Source organism: Macaca thibetana, chromosome 2 (genome assembly GCF_024542745.1).
Source record: "Macaca thibetana thibetana isolate TM-01 chromosome 2, ASM2454274v1, whole genome shotgun sequence".
NCBI lineage: Eukaryota > Metazoa > Chordata > Mammalia > Primates > Cercopithecidae > Macaca > Macaca thibetana.
In genome coordinates, this window is record NC_065579.1 from 139112581 (window position 1) to 139139242 (window position 26662).

A 26662-nucleotide genomic window follows, 5' to 3' on the forward strand; every position below is an offset into this window, starting at 1 on the left:
ATCTGAAATAGCGCTGTTTTCTTTCTCATCATTCATGTGTTCACTGGAGTAGCACTTTATTTCATTCAAGAACTTTTCCTTTGCATTCACAACTTGGCCAACTGGCACAAGAGCCCTCACTTTTGGCTTATCTCAGTTTTGACATGCCTTCCTCACTACTTCATCATTAACAGCTTTTGTTTTTTTAATATTTATTTATTTACTTATTTTTTAGAGACAGTCTTACTATTTGCCCAGGATGGTCTTGAACTTCTGATCTCAAGAAATCCTCCTGCCTCAGCCTCCTGCAAAGTGCTGGGATAACAGGCGTGAGCCACCGTGCCCAGCCCACATTTTAATCTTTTGACTTAACGTGAGAGATGTATGATTCTTTCTTTCACTTGAACACTTAGAGGCCATTGCAGGGTTACTAATTGGCCTAATTTCAAAACTGCTGTGTCTCAGGGAATAGGGAAGCCAAAGGAGGGAGAGAGACAGGGGAATAGCCAGCAGGTGGAGCAATCAAAATACATACATTTATTTATGAAGTTTGCTGTGTTATATGGGTGCAGTTCATGGTGCCCCAAAACAATTACAATAGTAACATCAAAGATCACTAATCACAGATCACCATAAAAGGTATAATCATAATAGAAAAGTTTGAGATAGTGTGAAAATTCCAAAAATGTGACACAGAGCCACGAAGTGGGCACCGACAGACTTGATCGACTCAGGGTTGCCACAAACCTTCAATTTATTAAAAATGCAGTATCTGTAAAGCGTAATAAAGCAAAGCACAATAAAACGAGCTATGCCTGCATATAAGCTTGCGTATCTATAAGCATTTCTGGAAGAATACAGAAGCAGCTTAATGACGGTTACCTCTGAAAAGTGGCATGGGGGAGACAGGGAAGGAGGCGGGGAAGGAGAGCTTTTAAGAACTAAGAAACTCTGCTGGGCATGGCGGCTCATGCCTGTAATCCCAGGATTTTGGGAGACCGAGGCAGGTGGATCATCTGAAATAACAATTCGAGACCAGCCTGGCCAACATGGTGAAACCCCGTCTCTACTAAAAATACAAACATTAGGCAGGCATGGTGATGTGCACCTGTAATCACAGCTACTTGGGAGGCTGAGGCGGGAGAATTGTTTGAACCTGGGAAGGGGAGGTTGCAGTGAGCCAAGATGGGCCACTGCACTCCAGCCTGGATAACAGAGCGAGAAAGAAAAGAAAGAAAGAAAAGAAAAAAGAAAAGAAAAGAAAAAAGAAAAGAAGAGAAGAGAAAAGAAAGACAAAAAAAAAAAAAAACAAAAAAAACAAAAAACTAGAGTTCAAAGGAAGAAGATTACTTGAGTTTAGGGAATAAAACTAGGATGAGTCAGGCCAGGCGCGGTGGCTCAAGCCTGTAATCCCAGCACTTTGGGAGGCCGAGACGGGCAGATCACGAGGTCAGGAGATCGAGACCATCCTGGCTAACACGGTGAAACCCCGTCTCTACTAAAAAATACAAAAAAAACTAGCCGGGCGAGGTGGCGGGAGCCTGTAGTCCCAGCTACTCGGGAGGCTGAGGCAGGAGAATGGCGTAAACCCGGGAGGCGAAGCTTGCAGTGAGCTGAGATCCAGCCACTGCACTCCAGCCTGGGCGACAGAGTGAGACTCTGTCTCAAAAAAAAAAAAAAAAACAAACTAGGATGAGTCTAAGAAGGGGTAAAGAATAAGAGAACATATACTTTACACCCAGGTGCTTGTTTTCATTAAAGCTTGTACTACCAATGTACCTTTGTGTAAAGCCTTTTCATAATGCATTTTACGCTGAGCTATTGTTTTTTTAGTTGTTGTTTTGAGATGGAGTCTCACTCTGTCACCCAGGCTGGAGTGCAGTGGCGCAATCTTGGCTCACTGCAACCTCTACCTCCCAGGTTCAAGCAATTCTTGTGCCTCAGCCTCCTGAGTAGCTGGCATTACAGGCGTGCACCACTATGCCCAGCTAATTTTAAAAGTATTTTTAGTAGAGACGAGGTTTCACCATGTTGGCCAGGCTGGTCTTGAACTCCTGACCTCAGGTGATCCGCCCGCCTCGGCCTCACAAAGTGCTGGGATTACAGGCATGAGCCGTCATGCCCAGCCTTGAGTTATTGTTATTATTATTATACTTCAGAGACAAGGTCCTGATCTCTCACCCAGGCTGGAGTACAGTGGTGTGATCATAGCTCACTGCAGCCTCAAACAACTGGGCTCAAGTGATCCTCCTGCCTCAGCCTCCCCAGTAGCTGGGACTAGAGGCACAAGCCACCACACCCAGCTAATTTTTAAATTTTTTGTAGAAATGGAGTCTCACTCTCTTTCTGGGCTTGTCTCAAACTCTTGGCCTCAAGCCTCCCTCCTTGGCCTCCCAAAGTGCTGGGGTTACATGCATGAGGCACCGTGCCTGGCCTATGCTTAGCTTTTTAATAGTTTCATTAAAACACTGTTACACCATCCTCAAGAGGCCCCTGCTGAGCTGGGCACTCCTAGAGGGAGGACTTTTTTGTGTTCGGTTGCCCCACTGTGCATGACTCAACACAACTGCCACCTGTTACAGGGGATCAGGCTGGGTGTGCTCAGGGTCTTCTGTCTTTGAACAGACTCTCTGGAGGCCCCAGTCCCTTCTCCCCTGATGTGGCCTCTCTGATCTGCCACCTCCCGCTTTTTCACCTGGGTCCCTGTCCCCCAGGCCCTGCAGATGGAAACTCAGCAAGAGGGAAGAAACAGGCCTCAGTGGGGGCAGAAGATTCTGCTGCTGCAGGGGCACCAGAGGACAGTGCGGGGCTGCAGAAGCTACCAAAGGAGCCTTCGCTCGCCCACCCCACGCCACGTGTCCCCTGTGTGCTAGGACCCTCCTCAGCAAGAGAACGAAAAAGTCTACAAGTTCAAAGGGGGCAGGCACTGGAAGATATTCCAGCACCCCAGGTATTACAGTCTCCAAAAGCTGCTTGCCGTAGCATCAGCTGGGGCTGAACCCACTGAACCATCCCCTAGACCCAGACCCCTCTTTTCAGGCTGTCCCCAGCTGAACTGTGTAGATGAGTTCACCAAAACGTATGTGCTAGAAGGTTCGTAGGAGCTTTACTCACAGTCCCAAATTGGAAAAAACACGAATGTCTATTAACAATGTAATGGATAAATAAATTGTGCAGTTTAATCCAATGAAATAGTATACAGCAGTGAAGATGGACAAACTGTGGCTACCTGCAACAACCTGGATGAATTTTACAATCATAATGTGAAGCAAAAGTGTGATTCCGTTTATATACATTTCAAAAACAGGCAAAACCAGTCTATAGGATTAAAAGTCAGGCCGGGTGCAGTGGCTCACGCCTGTAATCCCAGCACTTTGGGAGGCCAAGGTGGGCAGATCACCAGGTCATTCAGACCATCCTGGCTAACACGGTGAAACCCCATCTCTACTAAAAATACAAAAAATTAGCTGGATATGGTGGTGGACGCCTGTAGTCCCAGCTACTCAGGAGGCTGAGGCAGGAGAATGGCATGAACCCGGGAGGCGGAGCTTATAGCGAGCTGAGATCACGCCACTGCACTCCAGCCTGGGCAACAGAGCGAGACTCCGTCTCAAAAAAAAAAAAAAAAAAAAGTCAGGATTACCTTTGGAGGAGTGACTGGAAGGAGGAATGAGGTTTATGACCTGGGTGCTTTTTTCATAGTCATGTTCACTTTGTGATTTTCTTTGGGCTGTAGATGTATGACTTTAAAAAAAAAAAAAAAAGGTTGCATAGGGTCAGGCACAGAGGCTCACACCTGTAATTCCAACACTCTGGGAGGCTGAGGCAGATGGATAGCTTGAGCCCAGGGGTTTGAGACCAACCTGGGCAACATGGCAAACCCTGTCTCTACAAAAAATACCAAAAAATTAGCTGGGCATGGCGGTGCATGCCACCATGCAGTAGTCTCAGCTACTTGAGAGGCAGGAGAATCGTTTGAACCTGAGATGCAGAGGTTACAGTGAGCTGAGATTGTCCCATTGCACTCCAGCCTGGGTGACAGAGCAAGACTTTTCTTAAAAAAAAAAAAAAAGGGATGCAAACCATGATGTGTAAGAAATAAACATTGGAAATAACTTAAATGCCCACCAATAGGTAACTGATTAGGTATAGTGCCCCTTTGTAGTAGCATTCAATAATATAATCAGTCATTAAAGAGAATGAGGAAGCTCCTTATGTGCTGATGTGGAATGATGTCCGGATATCCTGCTGAGTGAAAGGCAAGGCTCACAGTAGCAAATACTGCACAACGTTCCCATTGCAATAGAGGCGGGAAATCATATGTATGTGGGGGTGTATTTTCTTGCAGGTACATAAAATATTTTCAGACGTATTTATAAGACACTGACAACCCTGGCTCCTTCTAAAGAGGGGCATTGGGTAGCTGGAGGAGATGTTTCTCTGATAACCTGTTGCACCTTTTGAATTTGAAGCCAGGTAAATAAATTACTGACAGAAACCATAAAGTGGGTGGGGGTTGACTGCTAGTAAATGACTATTGCCAGAGATTTTCATTCACTTGGAATGAAATCATTAAAGCAGCAAAGACAGGCAATGCAGAGGTCAAATGTAACTTATAGAAATCATGGATTAATCTCAAAAACAGAAAAATGAAACCTTTAAACCCCTTTTGACTGAGCTTGGCAATTTCCAGGAATTTATCATAAGAAAATGTTCACAGATGTCCTCTAAGATTTAACTATGAGGATGTTCATCACATTGCTGTTTATAAAAGAGGAAGAGGGAGGGGAAAAAGAAAAAGAGGAGGAGGAAGGGTATAAGAGCAAGGGGAGGAGAAATAATGAAGGAAGGGAGGAAAGACAAAAACCCCTACTATATCGATACGGGAATACGGCTCTTTCATATCACGGAGTGTTACTCAGCTACTAAAAGTATATTGAGGAAGGTTTAATCATATATAAGAAATACTCATGATGTGTTAGGTCTCAAAAGACTTTTTAAAATAACACATAACGTAATTTCTTTTTGGGAAAAATGTTCACACAATGACAGCAAATAATTATATAGAATTTACCATGCGAGGCACTATAAGTACTTTACACATGCTAGTTCATTTAATCCCTACAACTCTATGGCATAGATACTGTTATTATCTTCTTTTTACAGATGAGGACACTGAGGTGCAAGAGGTTTGAGGTTATCCAAGTTATCCAGGGTCACACAACTGGTAAGTTGCAGGATTTGGACCCAGACAGCCTGCTTCTAACCAGCACTCTATACTGTTACGAGCATAGACCATGCAGTTAAGAATGACTATTGCTGAGAGAGTAAGACTATGGGTGTAATTCTGCTCAAAATATATTCTCCAATTTTTCCACAAAGAACAATGATAATTTTTTAAAAGCAATAAAACTCTTAGAAAAGGTGAGATATACAAAGAATCAGTGTAGCACAGAATACACAGCCAGCTGCTTGTGTCCTCTGACAGTCTCTCCTTCAATTTAGGAAGGTTTTTCCAGAAGGACCTGGCTGGTTTTGGAACTGAGGGGAGTCCAGTGAATGATTTCTGTCCACACTAGGGCCACAACTTGCTTGCTTGCTTGCTTTCATTTATTTTTATTTTTATTATTATTATTTTTTTGAGATAGAGTCTCACTCTTATCGCCCAGGCTAGAGTGCAGTGGCGTGATCTTGGCTCACTGCAACCTCTGCCTACCAGGTTCAAGCGATTCTCCTGCCTCAGCTTCCTGAGTAGCTGGGACTACAGCCACACGCCACCACACTCAGCTAATTTTTGTATTTTTTTAGAGAGGGTGTTTCACCATGTTGCCCAGGCTGGTCTTGAACTCCTGACTTCAGGTGATCCGCCCACCTCACCCAAAGTGCTGGGATTACAGGCGTGAGCCACCAGGTCTGGCCAGGGGGGCCACAGCTTTCAAAGGGAATGGCTTCCCCAGGATACAAGGGGGCCTTGGTAACAATTGTCTCACAGGGAGATCCCCTAGGAGAAGGAAGTTCAGGAGGTGGGTTGGAGATGCCTGTCCACAGGCCCTCCCTACCAGGTCTGAGCACCCGGCTCTGTTCCTGCCCATCCAGGGCCAGGGGCTTATCTTACAAGGGAGACCGAGCTTCTCCTTTTAAAATCTGAGCCATCCAGGACCAATCTTAATGCCCCTATCAGCTCCTATGAGGTGACTCCTGTCCCATCCAACAACCTAGATGCTGAGGCCAGCCTGGGAGGTATCCTAGATCCTCCCTTTCCCTCACGTCCCACACCCAATCCATTTGCAAGGCTGACTGGCTCAACCTCCAAAAAACGTCCAGCACCAGACCCCTTCTCTCCATTTCCACTGCCAGCTACCACCTGGCTCCAAGATCCATGACCTTCCTCCCTGATCACCACAGTCACCTTCACACTAGTTTCTCTGCTTCTACCCTTGCCCCACCGTCACCTGTTCCCCATTCAGCATCCAGAATGAACATTCAAAAACAAATGGTATCATGGCCAAGCACAGTGGCTCATGCCTGTAATCCCAGCACTTTGGAAGAGTGAAATGAGAGGATTGCTTGAGGCCAGGAATTTGAGATCAGCCTGGGCAACATAATGAGACCCCATCTGTAAAATAAAATTTAGCAGGAGGCTGAGGCAGGAGAATGGCATGAACCTGAGAGGCGGAGCTTGCAGTGAACCGAGATCACGCCCCTGCATTCCAACCTGGGCGGCAGAGCCAGACTCCGCCTCAAAAAAAAAAAAAAGTTAGCCAGGTGTGGTAGTGTGAGCCTGTAATCCCAGCTACTCAGAAGGCTGAGATGCGAGGATCACTTGAGCCCAGGAATTTGAGGTTACAGTGAGCTATGATCGTGCCACTGTACTGCAGCCTGGGCAACAGAGCAAGACCCTGTCTCAAAGAGAAGAAAGAAACTAGCTCCCCTACTTAACTCTCTCTCTCCATGGCATTCAGAGTAAATTCCTGACAACAGCTGACAGTGGCTTCCAGGCCCCAGCCTCCCTCCATTTCCTCTGGTGCCATTCAGCCTCTCGCTTGCACTCTGGCTGCACTGCCATCCTTTCTGTCCCTGAAAACGTGTCAAATTCACCCCTTCTCCCTGGGACACTCTTCCTCTAAGTCATTCAGTCTCAACTCATGGTTCCAGACCTTGAGGGGCTCACAGTTTTGGAGGGGGGCACTGTTGGGAACACAAATACTGGCATCTGGCATCACAGATGACTTGTGGAGAGATGGAACCCCCATCACTTTGTGCGGTAATTATTTGGTAACAGCATTTACTCTCATCTGCCACCCTAGGCCCAGCCTGCACGGAGTCCACAGCCTGTTAATAACCTTGGCATCTGTCCCTCCTCGGGGTCACCCTATTGTCCTAGGCTGGCTCTGCCACATACACCTCTAGGATTTGGTGAAAACCCTCCCGCTGCTCTCCCCATCCCTTCCAAGTCCACCTTCTCCTGCAGACATGTGGCCTTCCTCGAGCCTATCTTCCTCAGGCCCTCAGTTGCTAATTTGCCTCCTCCTGCTCTGACTCCTGTCTCGCAGTTGGTTTTTCTGACTCCTCCTCCTCCACCTGCTCCTTAAGGTTGCTGTTCCCTAGGCTGTCTCTTCTCCCTCCATACATTCTCCTTGGGCAATTTCGTCTATGCTCAGATTCATACGATGATGCCTCAAATCTCCATCCACAGCTGAGACCTTCTCCTCATCCCCAGACCGCAGTAACACTCATTGGACCTTTCCTCTTACATATCCCATAAGAACCTCAAAATCAGTGTTTCCCAAACAGACCTTCTCTTCCTCCACCCCAGGTCTGTTCTTCATCCTATGTCCTTTGTGAATGTCACTCCACAGACCCAATTATCCGTAAGCAACTTGGAGTCATCGTAAGAACTGCCTTGTCCTCGAACCCAACACACCCATTGGTCTTCTAAATAGGTCTCCAATCTTTCTCCTCCTCTCCCTCCACCATCCTTGGCATCTCTCACCTGGACCGCCTTCTTCCCGGGCTCCCTGCTTCCATCGAGCCTCCAACTGGTCCATTCTCCATAGCAGCCTCCCAAGTCATCCTTTTAAACCCACATCTGACCCTGGTCATTCCCATGCCTGAAAGTGATTGTTCATCATCTAGGAATAAGACCTGAACTCCAAAGCCACGGTCAAGGCCCTCCATAAGCCAGCTCTAACTACTTCTCCAGGCTCCTCTCCCAACTGTTCCCACTTTTCAACCCTTTCTCCCTTGTTCTAGCACAGGCCATGGAATATTGGAAAGTTGAAGCCAAAGTGATTTGATTCTGGTCACACAACAACAAATAATAATCGCTAAAATTAATAAATGTTTTGTTTCTGCCGTGGTGTGCACACAAATTCACAATCAATCCTTCAACAGCGCCATGAGGCAGTTATTATTATTGTCCCCATTTTACAGGTGAGTAAACTGAGACTCAGAAATCAGGTAATATTCCTGAGAACACTTAGTTGGTAACACCACAGTCAGAATTTAAATTCAGGTTTTCTTTCTTTTTTTTTTTTTTTAATGGAGTCTTGCTCTGTCACTCAGGCTGGAGTGCAATGGCACAATCTTGGCTCACTGCAACCTCCTCCTTCCCAGTTCAAGCGATTCTCCTGCCTCAGCCTCCTGAGTAGCTGGGATTACAGGCATATGCCACCATGCCCAACTAATTTTTGTATTTTTAGTAGACATAGGATTTCACCATGTTGGCCAGGCTGGTCTCGAACTCCTGACCTCAGGTGACCTGCCCACCTCGGCCTCTTAAAGTGCTGGGATTATAGATGTGAGCCACCACACCCAGCCCAAATTCAGGTTTTCTGGCCACTAAACTGTGCTGCCTCCAAAGGAATGGGTGGCAGAGCTGAGACTTAAATCAGGTATCATCATTCATTCATTCATTCAACAGACATTAATTAAGCACCTATGTGCCAGGTACAGATTACTGATCCAGGGCACTCATAATGCATTAAACTCCTCTGGGGCCGGGCGTGGTGGCTCACACCTGTAATCTAGCACTTTAGGAGGCTGAGGCGGGTGGATCACTTGAGGTCAGGAATTCCAGACCAGCCTGGCCAACATGGCAAAACCCCATCTCGACTAAAAAATATGAAAATTAGCTGGGTGTGGTGATGGGCACCTGTAGTCCCAGCTACTTGGGAGGCTAAAGCAGAAGAATTGTTTGAACCCAGGAGGTGGAGGTTGCAGGGAGCCGAGATTGCGCCACTGCACTCTAGCCTGGGCAATAGAGTGAGACTTCGTCTCGAAAAAAATAAAAAAAGAATAGTTCAACCCTTATCCTCCTGATACCTCCAATCCATCCTCTTCACCAGCAACCAGATCCAATCATGTTCCCCTCAGACTTGAAACACTTCAGAGCCTTTCTAGGTATAACACTAAACCCAGCAACCATAAAAGAGGGAATTGATGATTTGCTTATAGTAAAAAGAAAACAATTTCCCCATGGGGGAAAAATCCATAGACAAAGTCAAAAGATAAACTGAGAAGCAATATTTGTAACTCATCTCACACACAGAAGGCTACCTTTCTTAGTATATAAAGAGCTCTTACAAATCAAAGTGGAAAAATGCCATTACATTGATTTTCAAAATTTAAGAAATGACAGTTAAAAAAATATACATATATATAACAATTACATATATAAAAGAGGTATTCAATCTCATTGATAATAACAGAAAGGCAAATTACAACAATAAGAGAGTGTTTTCTATCAGGGTGGAAAAAATGAAATATTTGATAACACACTCAGTTGGCAAAGACATGGAGAAACAGGTACGATCATACATTGCTTATGGGAGTGTGACTTTGTGCAACCTCTGTGAAGGACACTGTTGATAGGTCTGTGAAATTGTAAATGTATATACCACTTAATCCAGCAATTCCCCTTCTAGGGCTTTATCCTTATACTTACATATGTATTAGATATTATAATTTACATATAACATTATTCACTGAAGCATTATAGCAAAATATTGTAAATAAATATTAATTAAATTATGATGCATCTATAGAAAAGTTTATTATGCAGTTGTTAAGAAAAAGGTGGCTCTTTATACACTGATATAGAACTATCTCCAAGATGTATTGTTGAGTAAAAAAGCAAGCCACGCTTCCACAGGAGGCCTACACGCGGCCGCTTGTGCTGCCGCCATGTCTCTAGTGATCCCTGAAAAGTTCAGCATATTTTGCGAGTACTCGACACCAACATCGATGGGCGGCAGAAAATAGCCTTTGCCATCACTGCCATTAAGGGTGTGGGCCGAAGATATGCTCATGTGGTGTTGAGGAAAGCAGACATTGACCTCACCAAGAGGGCGGGAGAACTCACTGAGGATGAGGTGGAATGTGTGATCACCATTATGCAGAATCCACGCCAGTACAAGATCCCAGACTGGTTCTTGAACAGACAGAAGGATGTAAAGGATGGAAAATATAGCCAGGTCCTAGCCAATGGTCTGGACAACAAGCTCCGTGAAGACCTGGAGCGACTGAAGAAGATTCGGGCCCATAGAGGGCTGCGCCACTTCTGGGGCCTTCGTGTCCGAGGCCAGCACACCAAGACCACTGGCCGCCGTGGCCGCACCGTGGTGTGTCCAAGAAGAAATAAGTCTGTAGGCCTTGTCTGTTAATAAATAGTTTATATACAAAAAAAAAAAAAAAGCAAGCCACAGAACCAAGTGTTTAGTATATTACCATTAGCAGTGGCTTGAAAATATGTCCACAAATTCTTTGACATTCCTCCCTTCAAGAGAAGGATCCTAATTCTCCTCCTCTAGAATGTGGGCTGGATTTAGGAACTTATTTCTTGTAATAGAGTGTGGCAGAAGTGATGGTGTGTGATGTCTGCTATCAGGACATAAAAGGCAGTGTGATAACCAGAATAACCTTGAAAATGAAGAACGAAGTTGGAGGACTCACACTTTCTGATTTCAAACTGACTAGAAAGTGACAGTAATCAAGACTGTGCCCGGTAAAATAAAATTTTTTAAAAGACAGTCTGTTCTGGCATAAGGATAGATATATAGATATACAGATCAATTGAATAGAATTGAGAGTCTAGAAAGCAATCTATGTATCTATGGTCAATTAACATTTGACAAGGATACCAGAACAATTCAACAGAAAAAGAACAATCTTGGTGCTAGGAAACTGAATAGCCACATGCAAAAGAATGATGTTGGACCCCGTATCTCACACCATATACAAAAATTAACTCAAAGTGGATCAAAGGCCAGGCAGTGTGGCTCACGCCTGTAATCCCAGCAATTTGGGAGGCCAAGGCAGGTGGATCACCTGAGGTCAGGAGTTTGAGACCAGCCTAGCCAACATGGTGAAAACCTGTCTCTACTAATAATACAGAAATTAGCCAGGTGTGGTGGCATGTGCCTGTAATCCCAGCTAATAGGGAGGCTGAGGCAAGAGAATCGCTTGAACCTGGAGGGCAGAGGTTGCAGTGAGTTGAGATTGCACCACTGCACTCCAACCTGGGTGACAGAGCAAAACTTCGCCTCAAAGAAAAAAAAAAAGGTAGATCAAAGACCTAAATGTACGAGCCAAAACTACAAAACCTTTAGAAGAAAACATAGGGGTAAATCTTTGTGATCTTGGATTTGGCAAGCCACTTTGGGAAAATCTGTCAGTTTCTCAAAATTTTAAATACAGAGTTCCCATTTGTCCAGGCAATTCTACTTCTAGGTATGTACCCAAGAGAAATGAAGGCATGTATCTACCTAGAAACTTATACACAAGGCCAGGCATGGTGGCTCATGCCAGTAATTCCAGCACTTTGGGAGGCCAAGGTGGGAGGATCACCTGAGGTTGAGAGATCGAGACCAGCCTGGCCAACATGGTGAAACCCCATCTCTACTAAAACTGCAAAAATTAGCCAAGCATGGTGGCGTGTGCCTGTAATCCCAGCTACTTGGGAGGCTAAGGCACAAGAATCACTTGAACTCAGGTGGTGCAGGTTGCAGTGAGCTAAGATCGCACCACTGCACTTCAGCCTGGGCAACAGAGCGATACTCTGTCTCAAAAAAAAAAAAAAAAAAAAAAACTTGTATACAAATGTTTATAGCATTCTTCATAATAGCCAAAAGGTGGAACAACCCAAATGTCCATCAGCTGATGAACGGATAAACAAAACATAGTATGTCCATTTAAGGGGATATTATTCAGCCATAAAAAGAAATAAAATATTGATATGTGCTCTAACATGAATGAACCTTGAAAGTGCTATACTAAGTGAAAAAGGTCAGTCACAAAAGACTATATAGTACCCCGGTGTGGTGGCTTTGGGAGATCGAGGCAGAAGAATTGCTTGAGTTCAAGAGTTCAAGACCAGCCTGGGCAACACAGAGAGACCTTGTTTCTACTAAAAATTTAAAAAATTAGCCGGGCATGGTGACACGTGCCAGTAGTCCCAGTTACTTGAGAGGCTGAGGTGGAAGGATTGCTTGAGCCCAAGAGATTGAGGCTGCAGTGAGCTATGAGTGCAACACTATACTCTAGCCTGGGTAACAGAGCAAGGCCCTATCTCAAAAAAAAAAAAAAAAAAAAAAAAAAGTCACATGTTATATGACCCCATTTATATGAAGTGTCTAGAATAGGCTAATACATAGAGACAGAAAGTAAATTACTGGTTGCTTAGGGGTGAGGAGAATGGGGGGTCAGGGGTTAAGGGGTGATAGCTAAAGTATATAAGGTTTCTTCTTGAGGTAATGAAAAATATCCTAAAACTGGTTGTGGTCATGGTTGCATAACTCCGTGAATGTACTAAAAACCATGTAACAGTTCACTTGATATGGGTGAATTATATGACATACGAATTATATCTCAATACAATTGATACCACAAAAAGGGGGTGGGCAGTGTGGCTTCTTCCTTTTTCTCTCTCGGAGCACTCATTCTCAGGTCTCCTGCCAGCACCCACATGAATGAACGTAAAAGTGGGTCCTCTAACCCAGTTATCCTTAGGATAACTGTAGCCCCAGCTGAGGTCTTGGTTGCAACATCATCAGAGACCCTGAGTCACAGCTACCTGCCCATCTAAGCTGCTCCCAAAGTACTGTGACTTTATAGAAACAAAGATCATAAATGCTTGTTGATTCAGGCGACTACATTTTGAGGTGATTTGTTTGTTTTTGTTTTTGGGTTTTTTTGTTTTTTGTTTTAGGGAACATCTCACTCTATCACCCAGGCTGGAGTGCAGTGGCACAATCACAGCTCAATGCAGCCTTGACCTTTCTGGGCTCAGATGATGCTCCCATCTCAGCCTACTGAGTAGCTGGGATTACAGGCGTGTGCCACCATGCCTAGCTAGTTTTTGTAGAGATGGAGTTTCACCATGTTGCCCAGGCTGGTCTCAAACTCCTGGTCTCAAGTGATCAGCCCACCTTAGCCTCCCAAAGTGCCAGGATTACAGATGAGCGCCCGTGTGCCCAGCTTGGGGTAATTTGTTATACAGCTATAGATAAATAATACACTAATTATGTAAAAACACTATTTGCATTTGCTTGTATATTTAAGAAATTTCTTGGAAAGGGTACTCAAGAAACTGGTAATGGGGGTTGTCTCTGAGAGAAACAAGTGGGAGTGAGGATGGAAAGGAGATTTATGTCTGCCTGTGTACCCTTTTTACTTTCCAAATTTTGTCTTGTGTACTTGTATTACTTTTCCAAAAAGTCAAAAGTCTGGAAATAATTAAAATAAAAATTTTTTTAAAACCCTTCAACAATGAACTGCTGTCTACAAATAAAAGTCTAGGTTCAGGCATGGTGGCTCATGCCTGTGATCCCAGTACTTTGGGAGACCGAGGTAGGTGGATTACCCAAGGTCAGGAGTTCAAGACCAGCCTGGCCAACACGGTGAAACCCTGTCTCTACTAAAAATACAAAAATTAGCTAGGCATGGTGGTGGGCATCTATAGTCCCAGCTACTTGGGAGGCTGAAGCAGGAGATAGAGGTTGAACCCGGGAGGTAGAGGTTGCAGTGAGACGAGATCACACAACTGCACTCCAGACCGGGCCATAGAGTGAGACTGTGTCTCAAAACAAGCAAAAAAAAAAAAAAAAAAAAACACCCAAATAAAGTTTAAACTCCTTACCATGACTTAGAAGGTCTCTACAGTCCAGCTCTGGCCCACTTCCCCAGTCTCAACTCTTACCTTTCCTGGCCTAGTTGCTTAGAGTCCCCAGACACAGCAGCTATTCCCACCTCCATGCCTTTGATCATACTGTTCCTCTTTCCTACTCATCCTTTAAGACTCAGCTCAAATGTTACCCTTTTGGGAAGACTTCCCTGGCTCTCTTTAACTGTGTTTGAAGTCCCTCCCTGCCCTCAGAATATCCTGTGCATGAATCTCCCGTTTCATGTATTGTACCATATTGTGACTATCTGTTTTTGTTCCTGCCTCTCCCATCAGACTATGAGCTCCCTGGGAGCAAGGATTCTTACTCAGGATTTCTAGAGGCTAGCACAGTGTCTGACACACACACAACACCGTCAGTAAAGGTTGATGTGAGAAAGAAAAGAAGAGGGGCGGGGAGAGGGAAGTGAGGCAAAAGTAAAGGGAGGAAAGGAAAGGAGAACAGAAGAGAGGAAAGAAGGTAAAACAGCAACTCAAAAGTACTAAAAAGAGAGAGAGAGGTCGGGCACGGTGGCTCAAGCCTGTAATCCCAGCACTTTGGGAGGCCGAGGTGGGCAGATCACAAAGTCAGGAGTTCGAGACCAGCCTGGCCAATATGGTGAAACCCCGTCTCTACTAAAAATACAAAAATTAGCCGGGAGTGGTGACGGACGCCTGTAGTCCCAGCTACTCGGGAGGCTGAGGCAGGAGAATCACTTGAACCTGGGAGGTGGAGGTTGTAGTGAGCCGAGATCGGGCCACTGCACTCCAGCCTGGGAGACAGAGCAAGACTCTGTCTCAAAAAAAAAAAAAAAGAGAGAGGAAGGAAGGAAGGGAGGGTTGGGGGAGGAAGAAAGAAATGAGAGAGGAACAGAGGAAAGAGGGAGAGGAGGAGGGAAAGAGGAAAGAAATTCTCTCAATGTGTTTATCAGTATCATACACATACAACAAAGACAGTGGAAGAATAAAATCCCAAATCAAATCTGAAACAAGGCCCAGGGCAATGTGCTGGGAGCGGTGGCTCAGGCTGTAATTCCAGCACTTTGGGAGGCTGAGGTGGGAGGATCACTTGAGACCAAGAGTTGAATAGTCTGGGAAACATAGTGAGACCCTGTCTCTACAAAAAATAGAATAGGCCGGGCGCGGTGGCTCAAGCCTGTAATCCCAGCACTTTGGGAGGCCGAGATGGGCATATCACAAGGTCAGGAGATCGAGACCATCCTGGCTAACACGGTGAAACCCTGTCTCTACTAAAAAATACAAAAAACTAGCCAGGCGAGGTGAAGGGCGCCTGTAGTCCCAGCTATTCGGGAGGCTGAGGCAAGAGAATGGAGTAAATCCGGGAGGCGGAGCTTGCAGTGAGCTGAGATCCGGCCACTGCACTCCAGCCTGGGTGACAGAGCGAGACTCCATCCAAAAAAAAAAAAAATAGAATAAAGGCTGAGGCGAGCAGATCACTTGAGTGCTCTGGAGTTCAAGATCACAGGAGTTCAAGACCAGCCTGGCCAACATGGTGAAACCCCATCTCTACTAAAAAATATAAAAATTAGCTAAAAATTGCTTGAACCCAGGAGGTGGAGGTTGCAGTGAGCCAAGATCATGCCACTGCACTCCAGCCTGGACAACAAGGCGAGACTCTGTCTCAAAAATAATAAAATAAAATAATTAACAAGGCATGGTGGTATGTGCCTGTAGTTCTAGCTACTGAGGGGGCTGAGGTGGGAGGATTGCTTAAGCCCAGGAGCCCAAGGTTACAGTGAGCCATGATTGCACCACTGCATCCCAGCCTGGGTGACAGAGCCAGGCACAGTTTCAAATAAAAGAAAAGAAAGAAAGAAATGGAAAGAAATGTAGATGAATATTCGATGCCACAGTGATCGGAGTTCCTGGTTGAGGTTCCTAGTCCGGAGACCCTGATAATTAAGAACACACATCTGGGCCAGGTGCAGTGGCTCATGCCTGTAATCCCAGCACTTTGGGAGGCCGAGGCCAGTGGATCACTTGACGTCAGGAGTTTGAGACCTAACATGTTGTGGCCAACGTGGTGAAACCCCGTCTCTACTGAAAATACAAAAAATTAGCCAGGTGTGGTGGCATGTGCCTGTAATCCCAGCTACTCAGTAGGCTGAGGCAGGAGAATCACTTGAACCTGGGAGACAGAGATTGCAGTGAGCTGAGATCGCACCACTGCACTCCAGCCTGGGTGACAGAGGGAGACTCGGTCTCAAAAAAAAAAAAAAAAGAAAAGAAAAAGAAAAAAAAGAACACACATCTGGAAGGCTGAAAGGTACTCACTTGTAGGTCCCCCAAACCCCACTTCCTGCCACCTCCCACCTTCAGGGTCCACCAGCTTCCATTCCATTCGACACGTTTTATTCTCTGTTGTGGTCCAGGCACCAGAGCACTTAGTATTGAATGAATGTGGTCAGAATCACCTCCCTTCCATGGAATGAGGAGAGGTCTGGGTACAAGTCTCACTGTGTCACCACGAACTTGTCCCTTCTCTCTGAGACTCAGACCCAGTCCTTACATCTTTAAAATGAGAGAGCTGGGGAAGTGGGTTGATAAGACTCTTTCCAGCTGACAGTTTATGCCTTCTTAAGCCCTTTGGTCATCCTGGCAAGTCCAAACGCTAAGTATCAAGGATCCCTCATAAACTGCTCTTCCCTCAGACTATGTCACAAGAGTAACAGCGACTATTTATCGAATGCTTCTCATACACCAGGACCACACTCAGCATTTTTACCCCCTTCATTTCCAAAGCAAGTGCAATGATAATCTCTGTTTTTACAGATGAAGAAACTGAGATTCAGAGAGGCAAACCCATTTCTCCAAGGCCCACAGTTGGAAAGTGGCAGAGCAGGGATTCTAAGTCCTTTATTCTTTGTTCGTTTTGTTTTATTTTTGAGACACAGTCTGGCTCTGTTGCCCAGGCTAGAGCGCCGTGGCGTGATCATGGCTCACTGCAGCCTCAACTTCTCGAGCTCAAGCAATCCTCCCACCTCAGCCTCCTGAGTAGCTGGGACCACAGGTGAGTGCCACCACATCTGGCTAATTTTTAAATTATTTGTAGAGATGGGGTCTCACTATGTTGCCCAGGCTGGTCTCGAACTCCTAGCCTCAAGCAACCCTTCTGCCTCAGCCTTTGAAAATGCTGGGATTATAAGCCAGAGCCACTGTGCCTGGCCATAATCCTGTGATCTTACGTGACTAGCACATACTTATCCTGGCACCCCGACCCTTAACCATACTTCAGCTTGAATCTCTAACCCAGTTGAGAATGTTCCCTGGCTAACTACACCGGGCCCACAGGTAACATTTAGTCTATGGAGCTTATAGTTCTGTGATTTGTGTATTCACTTCTTAGGTTCCAGTTCAGTGATACAAACAGGTTCTAGATCTGTATTAGACTTGTGTTGAGTTTTAGTTCCACCTTTTATTAAATGTGTGACCTTGGAGCAAGTTATTTTAACAGATGAGGATTAAACGACAATGAGTGTGAAAATGTCTAGCATAGAAGCTGGCACATTGGATATTCTTAGTAAATGGGAACAACCAGGTAAAAAAGTAGCAGAGATATCCTGCCTCTGTACTTAGTTAGCAGTTGACTCTTCTGGCAAAAACATGTCACTATCCCCACCATTAATCCTCCTTTAACCAAGATCTCAGGAATTTTTGTTCTTTGTTTTGTTTTGTTTCGTTTTTTTGAGACAGGGTCTCGCTCTGTTGTGCAGGCTGGAGTGCAGTGGTATGATCATGGCTCACTGCAACCTCCACCTCCCAGGCTCAAGCAATCCTCCCGCCTCAGCCTCCTGAGTAGCTGGGACTACAGGCACATGCCATCACGCCTGGCTAATTTTTGTATTTTTTGTAGAGACAGGGTTTCACCATGTTGCCCAGGCTTGTCTTGAACTCCTGGGCTCAAGTGATCTGCCTGCCTCAGCCTCTCAAAATTCTGGGATTACAGACATGAGCCACCAAGCCTGGCTGATCTCAGGTTTTAGAGTCAGACATATGAAGTTACAATTCAGGCTCCACCACTTACCAACTGTATGACCTTGGACAAATGACTTTTTCCTCTTTGAGGCTCAGCTTTCTCACCTATAAAATATGAATAATGGTACCTACTCCACAAGATTGTTGTGAGGATCAAATTATATAATGCATGTAAAATGTTAGCTATTTTTCTTTAATAATAATAAGTCATAGTAGCATCCAACTGCTGCTGATTAAAGTTGAAATTCTTTGACCCAGCATACTGTGGCCCCCATAATTCCTTCCTCGCCTCTCCTCATGCTGCTCCCCTATGTGGATGCCACACTCAAGCCAGATGTGTCTTTCTCACTGCTATGTCTTTGCCCACGATCTTCCGCTCCATTCAGGATGCTCGCTCATACCTCCCACCTGGTAACACCCCACCCAGCTCAAGCCTCACTTCCCAACTAAGCTGGCAGCCCCCTCTGCTGCTCTGGGTTTCCACAGCATTTCCAGCCCGCACATATTAGTGCTCAGACTGCCCAGAGGAAAACTTCTGTTGGCACTTGTCTTGCCCATGCTACCCCTCTTCCGGTGCTCACACTTGATTTATCTTTGAGGGAACTGATCTTTCTCCACTATCAGTCCATGTGCGGTTCCGAGGATAAGTATGCGCTCAGGCCTTAGACAAAGTCACCATGATTAATTAAGAGGTGGACACTTGACCAAGCGGGGCCAATCTGGCTCAGCCCTGGAACGTTTGCTCGAATTATTCTTTTTCCACAGGCACCGCTAAGCTGAAACAATGTAAATTAGATCTACCAGTAGCCTTATTTGTCACCTTGAAGACAGAAATGGATTTAAAATGAGTGACCACAGAGGAACCAAGAAATGGAGAGAGACAGATTCTTCATGGCATGATGTGAGCATCTGGATCTGTCCATGCCCAAAGCCAAATACTCCTGACTTTCAAATTAAGTGAGCCGATAAACTCTAGCTTGTTTATTTTTTTCTAATTTATTTAAGCCAGCTCGAGTTGGGTTTCTGTCGTTCGCCACTGAAAGACTGCTGACTAATATAGTGACTTAACCAGACAGTATGCTCCCTGAGAGCAGGAATTGCATTTTATAGACCTAAGATCCTTGGAGACAGGGATGACATCTTACGCATATCAGTATTACAGGACTAAGCATAGGGATGGTTTCAGAGCAGGTGAAGAACAAACAAAAGAATACATATCTTTTTGTATTTTCCCAATGCCCCCATGCTCTGCACTCAGAGGACCCCAAAATACTTGAATAAAAGTTAACAGGAACAGGCCAGGCGCGGTGGCTCACACCTGTAATCCCAGCACTTTGGGAGGCCAAGACGGGTGGATCACCTGAGATCAGGAGTTTGAGACCAGCCTGGCCAACATGGTGAAACCCTATCTCTACTAAAAATACAAAAAATTAGCCAGGCATTGTGGCAGGTGCCTGTAATTCCAGCTACTCGGGAGGCTGAGTTAGGAGAATCACTTGAACCCGGGAGGTGGAGGTTGCAGTGAGCCGAGATGGTGCCATTGCACTCCAGCCTGGGCAACAAGAGTGAAACTCCGTCTCAAAATTTAAAAAAAAAAAAAAAAAAAAAAAAAAAAAAAAAAAAAGTTAACAGGTACAAAATCATATGATAAGCACTTTAATTCTTATGTGACACAAACAGAGCCCTTTGATTCTCCACAGTTCCTCTGAGGATGACTGATTTATCACTTTCTGAATGGAATGATCTTGATGAAAGAGTTGTCCCAGGATCCCCACAGGGCTGAAAGAGATACTTAATTTTTTATTTATTTTATGTTATTTTTTGCAGAGACAGGGTCTCGCTATATTGGCCAGGCTAGTCTCCAACTCCTAGCCTCAAGCAGTCTTCCCACCTCAACCTCCCAAAGTGCTGGGATTATAGGTGTGAGCCACCATGCCTGGCCAAGAGATACTTTAAATCACCTTATCTACCTGCTCCCAGTCCCCTATTGTACAAATGGGAAATTGAGATTTAAACTAAAAGGCTTACTTAACAATGCATGGTGAGTCACAGACCCAAGTCAGCCAAGAACCCCCACCCCCAAGACTTGTAGTCCAGTGCTCTGGCCTCTGGCCTGGTGTCACTTTATTAAGCAAAGTGAATCAGTCACTCACCCAAAGAACTCAGAAATCTCTGAACAAAGTGGAATAAACTGCCCAACTCTGCCAACTGCCCCCTCAACCCACATGGGTAGGGCAGTAATGCAAGGAAAAGTGCCCTGGGCCAGAAGTCAAGAACCCCTGGCTGTAGAACTAGCTTCCTCCCTTACCAGCTATGTGATCTCAAGTAAGCCCTTCCCGTCTCTATACTCAGTTTCCTCTCTCTAAAACAGGGGGAGGGGAAGGTGGGATTTGAAGGAGCTGATCTCTAAGGTGCCTGAAATTCTATTATTATATGGGGGTTATTGGACAATTCATCAAATCCCCAAGATTAAACCCACACAGATTACAGAGAATTTGAATGCCAAGAGGTCAGCAACTCATCTGCAGACTCCAGATTAAGGTTGATGAATTGAGGGTTCCAGCTTGCCTTTGCAGGAGAAATAGAACGGAAATACATAATATCACCTCCATGGGTACCACAGAGAAGTATGGAGCCATACCCCTCACATCCTATAGTTCACCTTTCTCATCCTCTTCAAAGATCCACATCTAAATTGAGTTGAGTGAGATGAATTTGAAACAAGCCCATTAGGATGTCCACATCTGCCTTCTTCAAAGTAGTCCTTTTAGGAGTTTGGGCAATTCTTGCAATGAGGCAGTAATTCCTCCCTGCATTTGTAAAAGTCCTCTTGTGGAAACAGACCAGCCTCATGACTTTGTCCTCACACCGTGGCTGTCATTTCAAGTGACAATTATCAATTTGATGACCCATTGTATTCTCTATACTTGACCTGGAGTGACTTCCAGCCATTTCCAAAAGTTACAGTCCTCATTTAAAAGATAGAGGTCTCTCCTCAATGATGATATTCAAGTGATTACACTCCATGTTCCAAAGTTAATTCCCTGCAATGCTCTGAGCAATGGAATCATCAGAAAGTGATATAATGCCTCCTCCAGGGGGTCTCTTTTGGAATGGCAGTCACTTGTTGAATGTCCTGAGGTGCTTATTTTAAAAAACCATCTCTGAAGCATGACAATCACATTTCCCCCTTCTCTTTCTCATCCCTGGAAGACTCCAAACTTTTCCCTTCACCAGCTCTCCTCCCCCACCCCTCCCATCCCCTGGCCCCACTTTCCTCAGCCCAACTCTCTTCCCTGCCAGCAATTAGGCAAAAGCCTAAGTTGCTGAGTCCAAAATCTATCTCTGATCGAAAGGTGGGTGGAAGTGGGGGACTCTAATGGGTCCTGAAAAATTGTCTCAGCATTTCTCATTCCCAAAAGGCCCTTCTCTGGTTCTTAGGGTAAGATGACTGCCTTGGTCAAACATTTTGGAGGGTCCCAGGGACTCACTTCCATTGGGCATGGCACCAGAACTTTCCTGCATGGTGCAGGGGCGGGAGGTGGGGATGGAGACCTGCCCTCCAGAGACCCATGTCACCCAATGCTTTTGACCACTCACATCTCAAAACATTGGATAAGCACAATAGACAGCCTCTTGCCCTTATCACAGCATTTTAAAGGTTACAAAACACTCTTTCATTTGTCCTTTTGGCACCTTCTCCACTGTTTTACAGATGAGGAAACTGAGCCTCAGAGAAGTAAAGTGAAACACCCAAGTTGATAGTGTCAGCAAGTTAAAAGTCCAAGCCAGATCTCTTGATTCACCTTTTATGCTTTTTTTCAACATAATAGAAATCGATCAAACCTACAGTAACCCCTCATTCAGATAAATATTTCCCCCAAGACAGCCAACAGAGACCCTTGGAGACACTAACTTAATGCTAGCCCAGCAATAAATGCAGTCTACCCATATCCAAGCACACAGACCCACCTATCTAGTCCCAAGGCTCTGTCCCCTGCCCTAAGGTGTCTTTATCCAGCGCACCCTCTCCCCAGTACCCACTGAGGGTCCGTCAGCCAAGGAGGTGAGTGTCTTAACACAGAGAAGCAAAATCTACCTGACTCCTTCAGGAAGGGGACCTGGCAGGAAGGAGACCCGTCCCCGGCGCTTGTTCTGGGGGTTCCGCCCACCCCCTCCCCTACCTGCCAAGAGCTGCATCCAGGCGCAGATCTTGTAGACCGTAGCTGTGTTGCAGAAGAAGAAAAGCGCAAAGCAGGTGATGCAGCCGAGGATCAGCACCATGGAGAGCAGCACGAAGAAGGCGGCCGCCTTGAAGGCGCTGGACGGGATGGTGCTGAAGTCGGTGAAGGAGCCCCGGCAGGTGAGCTCGCGGCCCGCCAGCCCGCTGCCCACGCAGTAGTGGAAGAGGCCGAAGTAGCCAGGCTTGGGGGTGCTCACGCTGTCGCCCACCCAGTAGGGCTGGATGAAGACCACCACGTTGATGATGGCGAAGCAGATGGTGAAGATGGCCCACAGCACGCCGATGGCCCGCGAGTTCCGCATGTAGTGCTCGTGGTAGAGCTTGGAGGCCTCCTGCGAGGGCAGCATGGTGCCCGGAGGCGGGGCCGGCGGCGGCGGCGCCTGGCGGGGGCCGCCGGCCCGGGACGGAGCGCCGGGCTGTCGGGCGGGAGCTGGGGACGCACGCGAGAAGCGGCCCTGAGTCAAGGAACCCGCGAGGGCGGGGCCTGGGGCAGAGCTGGGGGCGTCTGGGAGCTGATAAGGGGAGAGAGGAAGGGGTCATGAGAGTGTTGAGGCGGTGTCTAGGGGGACTGGCAAAGGTCTCCTATTGGGGGCCTAGGAAGGGGCCATGAGAAAGTTGGGGGGAGCCTGGGATGGGGATATGAGACCTGGAAGGGGTAGGGGAAGGTGCTTGAAAGTGGCCATGGGGGAGTTGAGGAGGGGGTTTGGGAGCTGGTATTAGGAGAGTAGGAGGGGACAGGGGGAGGTGGAATGGAGGCTGGAGACTGGTATTGGAGGACTAGCAGAGGGGCTGAATTTAGGGAGCTCGGAAGGGAATTTGGGGACTGGTATTAAGGGGTAGAAGGAGGTCTGGTATTGGGTGTCTAGGAAGGGACTATGAGGCGGTGGTGGGCGCTTCTAGGATGGGGGAAGAAGCAATTTAAGAGGCTGGGACTGGGTGGTTGGGAAGGTGATATGGGGGCTGGGACGGGGAATGGGGGCTGGTATGAGGGTCTAAGAGGGCAAAGTGGCAGAATTAGGATACAACTAGAGGGGGGTCGGGGGCTGGGACTGCTGGACACTGGGCGAGGAGGGGGGGCTGTCCTCAGAAGCCAGGGCTGGAGGTAGGCTGGAGGGAGCCTAGGATTGGCGGGCCAGGTTTGGGGAGAGGGGGTTTCCAGGCCAAAGGACCGAAAGACCGGGGCTGGTGGGCAGCGGGGCCCGCGAGGAGCAGGCGGTGGGCAGGGGCTGTCCCCGGGGGGCTGGGGAGCGGCCGGGCCCGAGTAGGGCCGGGGTTGGGGGGGCGGCTGCCCCGCGCCCAGGCCGGACGCGCGCGAGGCTGCGGCCGCAGGGAAAGGGTGCGGGGAGACCAACCTGGGCACGGTCGAGGGTAGCGGATCCGGGACTGGCACGGCCTAGGCGCCGCGGCTCGGCGCTCCCAGCAGCGGCTGCCTCGGCCCAGGCGGCGGCCTCTGCGCGGCCTCCATCTTGCTCGGGTTCTCCCCGGGGCGCGCTCCCGCGCCGAGGCGCGCGCTCTCGTGCACCGGCGCGGCCCGGCGGAGGCGCGCTCCCGCGCGGGCGTGCGGGACGGGGCGGGGCGGAACCAGGAAAGGGTGCTCCTGGTTCTGGCAGTTGGGGGGAAGGGTGGCCACGATCCCTGGGGTCCCCCAGCCGGGGCAGCAAGCACCCCTCCACAGTAGGGCCCCCTGGTGTAGGGGACTCCCTTCTTCCAGCTTGAGCTGAGGGGCTGTGAGGCCCCACAAAGCCTATGGGAGTGGGGGGAGGGGCTGGAGGGGGTATTATTTGATAGGATTTGAACTGGATCTCTTACTCCCAATTACCTCCCCTAGAACCTATCACAGTGCCTGAAGTTGCACCATTACGCTTTCAGTCCTTTAGGTCTTGGAGGCGTTGAAGGATCCCAGAGTCTCCTAGGAAACTGCCAACACCCCTGGGAGAGGGAAGCCCCTAAACTGGTAGCAGCCCACGCCTGCGATGGGGATTCGTTGGCTGCTAGGGCAAGGAGGGAGGCCTGGGGAACGGGACCCAGAGTGAGTACTAGGGGACAGGAGAGAAAGGGGCTGGGACATTTTTGGTTTCCCTCCCTACACTCTCCCCTGCCCCCAGCCCAGCGCCTGGTGTGAAGTAGGCACACCATAAAGATGTGTTAAAGAAAAAAGGCACACCATAAAGATGTGTTAAGGAAAAAGCATCAAAGACCAGGCACAGGGTTAGGTCACAGAACACCCCAGGGGCACCTCAAGGGAGCCCGTGTGGGTCATTTCTTTCCCTGTTGGAAAAGAGCCTTGGCTTAGGATTTATCAAGATGATGTGGGTTTGAACCCAGACAAACTGAGTCTAAAACTGTCTCTGTGACCTTGCAATACCAGTCTCCCTAAATCTGTTTCCTCATCTGTAAAGTGGGTGGATTAAGTCTCACTTCACAGGTATGTAAGTGGGGTGGGGTGGCAAAAAGTAATCCATGCTAGTAGGTCTCAAATACTGGACCCCATACATGGGTCAATCTCAAAATGTATATCTGGAGCTGGGCACAGTGTCTTGTGCCTGTCATCCCAGCTACTTACCCTCCCTTACATCCCAGGGAGGGTAAGGTGGGGGAACCATTTGAGGCCAGGAGTTCAAGGCTGCTGTGGGCTATGATTGTGCCACTGTACTCCAGCCTGGGCTACAGAGACAAGAAATGCATTTTTATCTGCCAAAAAAAAAAAAAAAAAATCATGTAAGATTGCCAATTGTCTTTTTTCCAGTGGGGAAGTGGGACTGCTCTTTTATTTTGAGATTGTGTATTTCCTACTTGCTTAGTGTAAAAAAAAAAACAAAACCCTCTTCTTTTAAGAAATAGTGGTGATAGTTAATGGGAGGTTTTTAAAATGTCTTTATTTGCCAAAATAAAAAATAGGTAGCCTATTTCAATCCCAAATTTTATTAAAGTTATGGATCCATAAAATCCCACAATTTGGAGACCTGGGAACCATGTGAATTAGTCTCATTAAGCACCTGAACATGAAGTGCCCAATAAATTTGACTTCCCCTTCCATTTGGCTTCTTGAGAGGCATCCTGGCTGTTTCCTGAGAACCCTGCGATCCTGGAATCATGAGCTGCAGGGTCTGTGGAGAGCGTTTCTTTCTATATCTTCTCCCACTTTACAGATGGGGAACAGAGGTCAAAGAAGGGGGTTGACTTATCCAGAGAGGTAGGTAGATCCTGCCAGTCAGACTGATCAACCTGGTTCATTAATTTATTCAATCATCCAATAAATGTGTGAGGCCCCTGTGATGTGCCAGGCACAGTTACCCTCAGGCTAAGCACTGGGGAGAAGGTGGTCAGTAAAACAGACATGGTCCCTGCCAGAGCTCACAGCTTCACAGGGAGATGGAAGGTGCTGGGGGCAGGGAGCAGGGAGGTGGCCACCATCAAAGAGCATCTCAGAGTCCCCTCTGGGGCTGCTCCTGGTTTGGGTCCTGTCCTGAACATACCAGGTTATTCATTACTCTTTACTCCTTACTTTGCTTGAATTATTGCCTTATTGTCTAGCCTACTGAGCCAGGTTAAGCAGTCCTGGGAAAAAATCATAAAAGTCCACTTATTACTCTTCCTCAAGGCAAGAAGTGAGAGTTCTTGCTAAGATGGACCCCCAGTTCCTCTGTGGTTGCTCTGCAGAGCAAAGACACCCTGTAGAGATCCGCCTACCACCCACTCACTCCTGACAACAGTGCTTTTTATTTGAAGAATCTTCTTTCTCCTCACTTGATCCCTTAGTGGGTCTCTCTCTCTCTCTCTTTTTCTCTCTCTCTGTCTCTCTCTCACACACACACACACCACCACCACACACACACACACACACACACACACACACACACACCATACTCCACTCCAGAGGGGTCAAATGATCAGGCCTGGACAATGAGAATACTCCATTGTCCTGGACACAGTGAGTGGTTCATAAGTGGGCCCATAACCCAGGTCAAAGAGTTGAGAATGATATCCAGCTCATGCGTTGCAGTTTATAGAAAAGAAGTGTTCTCTTTCTGTTGAGTGTGTTGAGCTGAGGGAATTGTGAGCTGAAGCTAGTGGAGACAGAGCTTCAGCAGAGAGCTTGTCTAAGAATAAGATCGACACAAAGGGAAGCTACGACACAAATGGAAGCTATGAAATGGAGAGGGAGGCCAGGCACAGTGGCTCACACCTGTAATCCCAGCATTTCGAGAGGCCGAGGCGGGCAGATCACTTGAGGTCAGGAGTTTGAGACCAGCCTGGCCAACATGGCATAACCCCACCTCTACTAA

General features: G+C 47.1%; 2 protein-coding genes and 1 pseudogene across 4 annotated transcripts in view; 2 read left to right on the plus strand and 1 right to left on the minus strand.

The window, feature by feature from the left end:
- The window catches only part of LHFPL4 (LHFPL tetraspan subfamily member 4), a 52366-nt gene extending 29594 nt beyond the window's left edge, over window positions 1-22772 (minus strand). For both annotated transcript variants that reach the window (XM_050778635.1, XM_050778634.1), the window contains exon 1: window positions 22318-22772. In XM_050778635.1, the coding sequence (XP_050634592.1) occupies window positions 22318-22723 (406 nt within the window). In that variant the 5' untranslated portion in view covers window positions 22724-22772. The remainder of the gene's footprint in view (window positions 1-22317) is intronic.
- The window catches only part of MTMR14 (myotubularin related protein 14), a 271851-nt gene that overhangs the window by 106758 nt on the left and 138431 nt on the right, over window positions 1-26662 (plus strand). The window lies entirely within an intron of this gene.
- LOC126947703 (40S ribosomal protein S18-like) lies at window positions 10165-10675 on the plus strand (annotated as a pseudogene). Its single transcript, XR_007723176.1, has one exon. The product of XR_007723176.1 is annotated as a 40S ribosomal protein S18-like (transcript).